The sequence below is a fragment of the Acomys minous genome (assembly GCF_964271855.1).
Source record: "Acomys minous genome assembly, chromosome: 1".
In the NCBI taxonomy this organism is placed as follows: domain Eukaryota; kingdom Metazoa; phylum Chordata; class Mammalia; order Rodentia; family Muridae; genus Acomys; species Acomys minous.
The window spans coordinates 36,181,119-36,191,703 of NC_140483.1; the positions used below are offsets into that span (position 1 = coordinate 36,181,119).

Genomic DNA, 10,585 nt, shown 5'->3' on the forward strand with positions numbered 1-10,585 from the left:
CTTCAGTTCAGGCTGTTAATGGCCCTGTGTCTCATTAGTCGTGCCTGGCTTATTTTTAATTTAGATGATTTGAGCTGTTGGAGCATGAAATTGTCTAGCATCACAGTTGGGTTTTTGTGAACATGTTCTTGCTTTGATGCTGAGAAGGGAACAAATACTTGCGCCTCATTCACTCTCTTAATTTAATTTTCAGCTTTGGGAACCCCTCGCTGGATGAGAGAAGCATTCTCGCCCCTCTCTATCAGTGTTGCATGTAAGTTATGCACAGCAGGTGTGTCTGCCTGCACTTCCTTCTTCAGTTCAGGTACCGGTACATCACTTTTCTTGACCTTAAAGCATCCCAGTTGCTTTTCCTTCTTCTGTAACACAGAGCCCCGTGAACCCTGACAGAGCAGATGGAAAGACAGAGGCAGGTCACCCAAAGCTCAGAATTTATTTTTAATTTTGCATCAATAAGTTTGTAGTATCTATAGTAATATATGTGTGTTTGGCTTAATATCTCTACTACCTGCTAAAAACAGTCTAGCTAGACTTTAACCCCAGCACCTAGGAGACAAAAGCAGACAGATCTCTGTGAATTTGAGGCTACCCTAGCCTACATTGTGAGTTCTGAGACAGCCAGGATTACATTGTGAGGCAATCTCAAAAAAAATTTTTTTAAGATGTATTTATTTATTAAATATACAGGGTTTTGCTTGCCTGTATGCCTGCACACCAGAAGAAGACACCAGATATCATTATAAATGGTTGTAAGCCACCATGTGGTTGCCGGGAATTGAACTGAGGACCTTTGGAAGAACAGCCAGTGCTTTTAACCTCTGAGCCATCTCTCCAGCCCCTACGAAAAAATATTTTAATAATTTAAAAAAATCTGTTACAGCCTGTATTCTCAGCTGCTATATCTGAAACCTGTGGTTTCAAGTCTTCCCATCTGGAGTTTGAATATTTTACCTTGAAATTATCTAAGCAAAAAATAACTTTCTCGGGCTAGAGAGATGTGTCAGAGGTTAAGAGCACTGGCTGTTACTTCCAAAGGCTGTGGGTTCAATTCCCAGCAGCCATGTTGTGGCTTACACCCATCTGTAATGAGATGTGGTGCCTTCTTATGGCATACAGGCACACATGTGGGAAGGATACTGTATCAATAATAAATAAGTAAATCTTTTCTTTTAAAGTGAGATCAAAACCACCCATGCTGGTCTTGAGCTCATTAACAGAAGATGACTTTAAACTCCTTATATTCTGCTTGTGGTGGTGGCGCACGCCTTTAATCCCAGTGCCTGGGAGGCGGAGGCAGGCAGATCGCTGTGAGTTTGAGGCCAGCCTGGTCTACAAAGTGAGTCTAGGGCAGCCAAGGCTGTTAAACAGAGAAACCCTGTCTGGGGTGGGAGGAAGAAATTGTTAAAACAAAAATAAAAAAATAACTTTAAGTATTTAATAAGTGATTTAAATATATTAGAGAATAAAGAAATTGAGAAGCAGTCAAGAAGATGAAGTAAAGCCTGGCGCTAGGAGCTCCTGTTTCAGGTCCCTGCTCCTGGACTGGCTTTGAAGTTTACATATCAAGAATCAGTGGGACGGGCTAGACAGATGGCTCAGTGGCTAAGAACACTGTCTGCTCTTCCAGAGGACCTGGGTTCAATTCCCAAAAACCACATGGCAGCTCACAACTGTCTGTAACTTCAGTCCCAGGGGATCTGACACCCACACACAGACATACATGTAGGCAAAACACCAATGTGCATAACATATAAGTAAATAATCAGTGGGATTTGCCTCATTTGGCTCCTGGTCAGCCCAGAAACATGGCATCTGTGGCTTTGCCTTCTTTCTCTTTTGTTTGTTTGTTTGTTTTTCCACTGCTAAGACTAAATTCAGGGCCTTGTGCCTACTAGGCAAGTGCTTTACTATCGACCTATACCTTAGCGCCTCTCCCCGCCCCCACTTCTTCTGTTGTGTGAGTGCAGGTGTGCATGAGTGTGCACGTGTGTGTGCATAGGCTGGAGGACAGTCTTGGGTGTCATCTTCAGGAACTGTCCACCTCTCCCCCTTTTTATGAGATGAAGTCTTTCATTGCCCGGGAACTCTCGAGGTTGGCCAGGCTGGCCGGTACGCCCCAGGGGTCGCCATCTGCACCTCCATGACTCTGATGTTGCAAGTGTGGGCCGCAAACCTAAGTGCTTGTGCTTGCAGGGCAAACACTTTACTGAGGTATCTCTTCAGCCCACCTTCTGCATCCGTTCTTTTTACTTCCTTCCTTCCCTAGCTCTTTCCCTGCCCCTCCCTTCCTTCTTTTCTTTCTTTCTTTCTTTCTTTCTTTCTTTCATTTTTTCTTTCACTATATAGCCTAAGCTGGTCTCAAAATCCCAGTACCCTTGCCTCAGTTTCCCAAGTACTGGGATTACAGATCTGTACCCTGACAGTTAGCTTTTTCCTGTTTCTTTTTCCCAGTAGGAAACAGGAGTCTTTAGAAAGTAATATTTATCTTGGTTAGCGCCAATTCTTCTTACTAATATTGGGGACTGAAACAGGTACAGTACAGGCAGTCAGCAGCTGGCATCCTGATTTGCAGAGGACGGGATGACTCTAGAAACCCTCTGACCACCTCCGAGGAGCGTTTGTGGGCCTGCAGAGGGAATCAGAGTGGTCAGATGCCAACACTGGTCCTTATGGACCTGTAACCCCAGCACTGGGGAGATGGTGTAGGAGAAGGAGCTCGGTACCATTCATAGCCGTCCTGGGCTACATGAGACCCTGTCTGAAAAAGGACCTCTCTCTGACCTAGAACTTTCTCTGTAGACCAGGCTGTCCTGGAACTCACAGATATCCATCTGCCTCTGCCTCCCAAGTGCTGGGATTAAAGGCATGTGCCACCATTGCTCAGAAAAAAATAGATATTCTTAAAGTAAATGTTTTTCTATTACGAATGGTAGAATTTTTAAATTCAGAAACATTTGAATCATGAAGTTAAAATCCCCGCCCTGAGTATCCAAGGCTAAGTCCTGTTAACATCACGCACTTCATTCTCGTCCTGTAGTCTCACCACTTTAATCATACACTTTGTTTTCCCACAGACAGGGAAGGAAAGTTTTTCTCCCTAACTTTCTCAAATCTAACATAATAACATGACATTTCCCCATGCTATCAGTTGTCAAACCTTTTTAATGGCTGCATGATGTTTCCTGACAGAGTATCCATAATTTGAAGTATCTCAGTTGTTAGACTTTAGATTGATTCAATTTTCTCCTATAAATATGTATACATCTTTGTATGTGTCTAATTACCCCCCAAAATTCACATCGTGACAGTACAGCTTACTTCTAATACAGAGACAAGTCTGAAATAGAAGTGATTTATTTAAAAAAAAAAAAAGGCAACCAAAACACAGAAACTTTTCTACCATGCAAAGCTTTAAGCTGGATTGGATGGTAAGGTGTTATGTAATTTCTTTTAAAACTTTTTCTTCCAGCATTCGGGTTTCTACCTGGAATAGACTGAACTACCTAAAGAACGGAGTGCTTAAGTCTGCCTTAAAATCCGCCATGGCCCACGACCCCATCTCCCCTGTGCTCTCCGATCCACACTTAGACACTGTGGACCAGCGGCTTCTGACTGTCCTGGCCACTGTCAAGCAGTGCACTGACCAGTTTGGGATGGACACTGTGCTGGTGGAAGACAGGATGCCGCTTTCCCACTTGTAACTCAACACGAAGCAAGTGGAACTGATTTTTACAAAGATAGAGAAACAGCACAATGAATTCCAAATGGTATGTGACGGCCTGGAAGCGGCCAGCAGCGGGCTCTGGTGGTAGAAGACAGTGGCCCTGGCAGTGCTTGGGGTTTTCTGCAGTGGAAGCTGCACACCACAGTTGCAGCGGATCACCTGACGTCCTTCAAGCTGCAGGCACCAGCTCCGCTCAGTCTTTATTCCCACACCCAAGGCCAAGCAGCTGTGACACTGGCTAAGGCATTGGTCCCAGAGTGTGTGTCTGGGGTGAACCTTGCCATCCTTTCTCCACACCCGTGGATTCTGTGCAAACATTTTGCAGTTCCTCGTGTCTTTCAAAAACAAAAAACAGAACTAGTCAGAGTGAAAAATGTCCTGCTCCTCCATTGTGGCGTCAGACAAAATAGCAGTCTGCTGCGGGAGACCCATTTTTAAGGTGGATAGAAGCAAGGGAGAGAGCAGGAAGGTGTTGGGCTCTTAGCTGTTGGGTGGTGTGGATGTGACATCTCAGGGAAGGGAGGAGGGAGGACTCACTCTGGAGAACCAGGAGGACAACTGACCTAGTAGCAAACAGCTTCCCGTGTGATTAGGTTTTTAGATGTGTCCAAGGCAGACAGTCACTTTAAGCAGAATCGCCTCTAGAGGAAGTGCTATTACAACCCACCCACGCACGGCCTCGCTGGGTACGACAAGTTTATCCACCTTTTGCCTGAGATAGCAAAGCAAACTAAACTAGGATGTCAGGTACCCGTGATCGCTGCGTCCTCAGTGCTCTTTCCCCTCTCTCAGCGGCATTGTTTATTTTGAAGCAGACTCTTTCTCTAGCCCGTGCTGATCTAGAAGTTACCATATAACCCAGACTTGCTTTGAGGTGGCAGCCGTGCTCCAGCCTCAGCCTTCCACATGCCAGGATTACAGGTATGAGCCACCCAGCCCAGCTCCCACTGCTCTTCTAAGGTGAACTCATACCCTGCCAGGTGAGTGGCCTGTGACGCTGCTCCTCCTAGGAGGTCGATGGCCTGGTCTGTGCCTTTCTCAGGAGAAAGTGTCCTGCTGGTGTCTGGACTAAGCTGTGGTGTGGCCCGCAGGCAGAAGAGTGAAAGATTTTAACCATCTAAGCCTTGAAACAGAGGAGATTATCACAAAGAGCCTTAATATTTTGGTTCTTATCAAATCCAGATTCTGTCGTGTCTGGTTTGGAGTTCTGAGCCCATAGTGTAGTAGAATTCTTCCATTTCCATGTCTGTATTCTGGCAGGGTAACGTACATGGAAAGAGCTGCGTTAAACTACAGGGCTAGGGAACGTGTCTGGGACGACGTCGGCACTCAGAGCTGTGTGTCCCCTCTGCATCTTGTCCAGTTCAAGACTAGCCTTTCAGCATTGTGCTCGACATTTAATGCCAGCCATGGAGCCTGGCTGGACGCAACTACCTTCTGAGTTTATACCCCAGGTTCCTCACATTGAAACCTAGTAGCCTATAACCACTTTTAAGTGGCTTGAAATTAGGAAAGTTTGCACATTTTGTGTACATTTTGAGGTAGATTAAGAATAGGCTGTGTTTTGGGGTTTTTGTTTTAATTTGGCGTATTGAACTTAAGAAAACAAATATTAACACAAAAGGAGGTATTGGAAACTGATGCTGTATACAGCCAAGGAAAGTCACAGTTGGACGCGAGGTTAGTGTGGTTGGCACTTGTGAAAGTGGGAGCCAGTGGAGCAGACTGCAGTGGCCATCCCCTCGGTGCTGACTAAGCTGTGGATAGGCATTCTGTCAGGCACCTTGACACCTTGGTGACGTGAGGAGGAGCTGTTCCCAGACAAGCAGCCTCACTTGCAATGTTGAAGACACAAGATTCTTCTAGGGAAAAGAACAGACAGAAAGCTGCTTTTTAAAAATGTGTCATCTTCAGAGCAGTTACAGAAAAGTCATTTCCCGCTTCATTTTCACCCTCACGGCATTAGGAGGTACTCGGGTCCACAGTGGACACAGTTAGAGTTGAGCCAATAGAGTCAGCTGTGACATGACAACTAGACTATAATTGTGTTCTAGGTTGGGATTGGATTAAGCTAGGAAAGGTGGATTTGGGTGGATCTCGGCGTGCTGCAGGGGTGGGGGCAGCTGGAAGCTCAAGCCCCAGATTTATAGACACGAAGTTCTGTTGAGGAAACAAAAATAGATAATATTTGAAAAATATTGTAACTCTGGCATCTTTGGGGTCATTTATTAGCACTGTTACAATCAAGGCACTAGGGGCATTTGGCCAGCTCTAAGTTACCTTTGCCAGCTGGACATCCACACAGATGGATGCATTTACTACAAACCTAAGAAGCCAGAACCCACTGCTGTCCCCTCATTTCCTCCCACTCCCTAAATACATGTATTCTGAAGTCGAAATGGGGAGATCTTGGTATAGGATTTTATTCTCAAACTGTTCCTTAATCTAAGGCTGCATTGTGCTTTGGGGAGGGCTATAGGCAATCCCCTTTTAAAACAGTAGGCTTTGATTTGCTGAAGATGTTGGGTTTGTTTTTGTTTTTGTTTTTGTTTTTAAGATATGTCTCCCTGTTTGCACTCAGGGTAAAAGTGTCAGACTAAATTTTAAGAAGAAAATAGAGGAATTCAGGTATACTCATCACAGGTTATTTAGCCAAGTGAATCCTGACAGTTTCAGTTTTTCCTAGTGCTGGAGACAGCATTGCCATCCAAAGAAGTTCATGTTTCCCTGAAGACACTCACACTGGCTTTCTGTCCCCTTCCTTCAGCCTCCCTTCTCCTTCCTCCCTGGGTCTCTTTGGTTATCTTGTGATCATAAACAGCTGCTGTTCGCAAGCTCTCTCAGCAGTCATGTGATCTGGGTTTCAGGGTGGCTGGTGGAGGCGTTTGGGTTAGCGTGCCATGTCTGGATGCCGAGGATAATGGTCCTAGTTTGACACAGGAAATACGCTGAGAAAGGACTAGTAAAGTTAGGATGTGCACCAAGCATTGCCTGAACTGTCTGCTAAGCCAGGTGACCTGTCTGAAGCGCACTCCATGGGGGAGGCTGGCCTTTTTTCCCCCGTTTCTCTAGTCTGGGTGTTGAATGGAGGCTGGGTATTGTCTGAAACAAGTTTTTAGGACCTAAGGTGATCCTTACAAACTCTTGGGGGAAGCTGGGAATAACTTACTGGGAAGCTAATTTATTTGTCTAAAGGGTAGTGTAGGCATCACTACCCTCTTGTCTGATCTGTCTAGGATTTCCTCTTGGCGCTCTTGTGTCAACAGAGGTTGTCCTCGGTAAGACATCAAACACGTTTCTCATGTGTTCTATGGGTTTCAATGCTGAAAAATAAAGATTTTAATATATATTATTGTATTATGTTTTCCTATTAATCCTTTTTTCTCTCCCTGGTGCTTCCTACTCCTTTTTTCTACCTGCTGATTTAAAGGGACAGACATTAATTACATCCTTTGCCTCTACTCGAACTTCCTTAGGGATTGCTTCCAGTAGGGGACAAGTCTTTGAAAGGCCCACACCATTGTAGCTATACCAGAATTATATATATGCATTGTCATAGGACTAGTCTTCAGAGCCTCCTTAACAACTGAACTCTATTAGGAATTTATTAAACAAAGGTATCTTTCTTACAATCCGACTATCCTATCAGGAGGGAAAAAAGATTAAGGAGAACACAAATGAAGCCTCTGGGTATCAGTTCCACAAGGCAAATCCTTTGGCATAATTCTCTGGGTTTCTCCTCTACCTGACAGGATAAGTTTGCACACTCCTCACCCGAACTCCAGCCTCTTCTCTGCTGCTCCCTGCACAGCAAGCTCTGATCTCTCTCACTCCGATTCCCCAAAGTCCTCTTCCTCAAGAGGACTTGGCAGCACAGTGCACCGTAGGCAGGAAGAAAGGGCTGTTTTCCCTGATTTGAATTCTTACGGTACCCAGAATGTTTGTTTTGAAAATGGAAGCCCAGTATCTAAACCCTCAGCCAGACTGGCACAGTTGAGATTGCCTCTTGCTTTGCACGTAGCTGCGCCAGCTCTTGACCAGAGCACACGGAGGCCCAGTTCTGGCACTTGTTTCTCCCCAGCTCACCGCATACAGATCGTTCTAGTTTTCTGTTGCTGTGATAAAACACCATAACCACGGCAAGTTATAGAAGAAAAAGGTTATTTGGGTTTACAGTTCAAGTGGATAAGGGCCCATGATGGTGGCTGGACCAGAAGCCGTGGTCTTCCACCTTCAGCCACAAACATGAAGCGGGGCCGACTTGAAATGTCAAGTTTTGGGGTGTTTGTTTGTTTTGGGGGGGGCAGGTTCCAGACAGGGTTTCTCTGTGTAGCTGGTCTGGACTCACTTTGTAGACCAGGCTGGCCTTGAAGTCAAAGCATCTGCCTGCTTCTGCCTTCCTGAGGGCTGGGATTATAGGCATATGCCACTGCACCGGGCTTAGTCTTGAAACTCCTTAACACCAGTCAGTTCCTCCCACAAGGCCCTACCTCCTAAACCTCTCAGACTTCTGGGGGCCAAGCTTCAGATGCCTGAGACTGAGGGACATTTCTCATTCAAATGATTATTGGGGTTTGAAAATCCAAAACAAGTCAAGCAGGCACAAGAATCCAGCAAAGCAAGATCTCTACTTGAATTGGGCAGCAAAAACTGACCAGCGGAGCAGGGCGTGGTGGCGCACACCTGTAATCCCAGAACTCGGGAGGCAAAGGCAGGTGGATCTCTGAGTTCGAGGCCAGCCTGGTCTACATAGTTACCTGGGTGTGTTCTCTCTTGAAAGAACAGTTGCAGACCATGGGGATTCCACAGGTGCTGTTGGCCACTGAACTTGAACATTTTAACAGGTGGAGTAGGAAACTTTCATCCTCATGATTTCAGAGTTTATCAAGTTTGTTTATGGAGATAAGACACTTGAGTTGTTCCCGAGAGATTGTTTTCAAGGAAAATGGTTCTGGCTACCTTTGGTGGGATTAGGAAGATGTCCTTTGAAAAGTGAGGTCCCATCCAGATAAATTCAGTAAGGTACTGAGTACCCATTTTCTCTTATGTTGCTTTTAACAAAATCTCAATTTTACCAATAAAGACTTAGAAGCCAGATGCTGGGGTGAAAGCCTGCTAGTTCAGTGAGGCAGAGAAAACACCCAGCTGCCCTTCCTCCTTAGCTGTCACAGAAGAAATGCCCTTTCTCCCATACAATTCAAACACCCTACAAATAGTGTCCCTTCCACTTCCTGTGCGTCTCTACCCACCCTCTTTCCTTTTTACTCTCTGTGGGTTTTTTTTTTCCTTAATAATCCTATGTTGACTTCCTGTCAGCTGGCTCCTTGCTCCACCTCTTGACCTATGGTTGACTTTATTTAATCCTGTTTACAATTTTCAAGCAGAAAACCCTTGGATTAAAGGCGTGAGCTAGGGCTGAGCCACATCACAACTAGAAACAGGGTTTTCCAGTAAATAACACAATCTCAGAGTTCACAGTGTGATCAGATACCCCGCAACACTCTTAACGTGTACCTGTCACATACATGTGCTGACTCACATGGGGTCCCATACTTCATGTTCTGCATTTATGACACACACTCAGGCAACGCCAAAGCCTCGGATCTCCTCAAATATGGCTGAGCACTCACAGCTCCCTGTAGTTCCCACAGTAGCCTCTAGGTGTCCCCATCACCCATGAGCCCTTCTGGCCTTTACTAGCCAGGGGCCACTTGTCCCAACCCCTGGTCCAAACACTGATGTGTGATTTCTTGTTTCAAGGTGGTACTGACTTCTTGGTGAACCACCTACCTCCAAGCTTTGTTTTGAAAATGCCTTGGAATCAGCCTAAGGATTTCCCAGCTACTTTTATCTGCAGTGAAATGTTAATTCAAACCCAAGCACCTCAGAGATTGCTAGCACTACCCAAAGGTTGCACAGGTGAACCTTAAAATTTGGGTTGTTTGACAAAATTGCTTTTAGTTTTTCATTTTGGTTGAAGTTAGCACTTAAGCAGGCACTCTGTGGAACTCATTTACAACATGCTTATGAGTAAACACTAGTAACTAAAGCCACCCTCGCTCCTTCCAGAATGCCATTTTACACATTCCATATACGTGCCCATACGTGGAAAAAATGTGACAGCCCCGGGTGAAAGTAATCTTGGGGCCTTTGCCCTGTTAAGACACCACTGACATTAGGGCCCAGGGATTGAGGACAGGACCCTGGACTCCAGCCAGGCTATTGTATTGCAATTCGACCATCAATGGAAGGAGGGAACCAGAGGAGAGACTAGGGGTTCTAGCCAGACTGCGAAGAGGAGGAGAAGGAGGCAGGCGAAGAGAGGGAGAAGGCTGGAAGGTCAGACCATGAGCGGTGCAGATTGCTTCTGTGCAGTAGAGGATCCGTGGGCATGCCCAGAGACGCCAAGGGATTCGCCCCACAGAACTGACACCAGGAAGGATTATTCTCGTTCTCCTTAACCTCCTTGCCATCCTGTTGAGGATAGTCGGGTTGTAAGGAAGATACCTTTGTTTAATATATTCATAATAAAGTCTAATTTTTTTTTTGTTTTTGTTTTTCGAGACAAGGTTTCTCTGTGTAGCCTTGGCTGTCCTGGACTCACTTTGTAGACCAGGCTGGCCTCAAACTCACAGAGATCCACCTGCCTCTGCCTCCCAAGTGCTGGGATTAAAGGTGACCACGCCTGGCCCATAAAGTCTAATTGTTAAGGAACCAGAGTCAACATGCATACTTACTACATGAGGGAATAACACTAACCGTGTACTGAGCATGAAACATGCAATTAACTCTTCTCCCCAGGTTCCCTAGGACATGGGGGGGGGGCGGTCAAAGTGTGGAGCAGTCAGATATCACCCAGTC

At 45.6% G+C, this 10,585-nt stretch overlaps 1 protein-coding gene across 2 annotated transcripts in view; it reads left to right on the forward strand.

Annotated features, from left to right (window-relative positions):
- The window catches only part of FAM20B (FAM20B glycosaminoglycan xylosylkinase), a 42,433-nt gene extending 35,352 nt beyond the window's left edge, over window positions 1–7,081 (forward strand). For both annotated transcript variants that reach the window (XM_084790878.1, XM_084790877.1), the window contains exons 7-8: window positions 194–253; window positions 3,470–7,081. In XM_084790878.1, the coding sequence (XP_084647004.1) occupies window positions 194–253; window positions 3,470–3,701 (292 nt within the window). In that variant the 3' untranslated portion in view covers window positions 3,702–7,081. The remainder of the gene's footprint in view (window positions 1–193; window positions 254–3,469) is intronic.
- The last annotated feature ends 3,504 nt before the right edge of the window (window positions 7,082–10,585 follow it).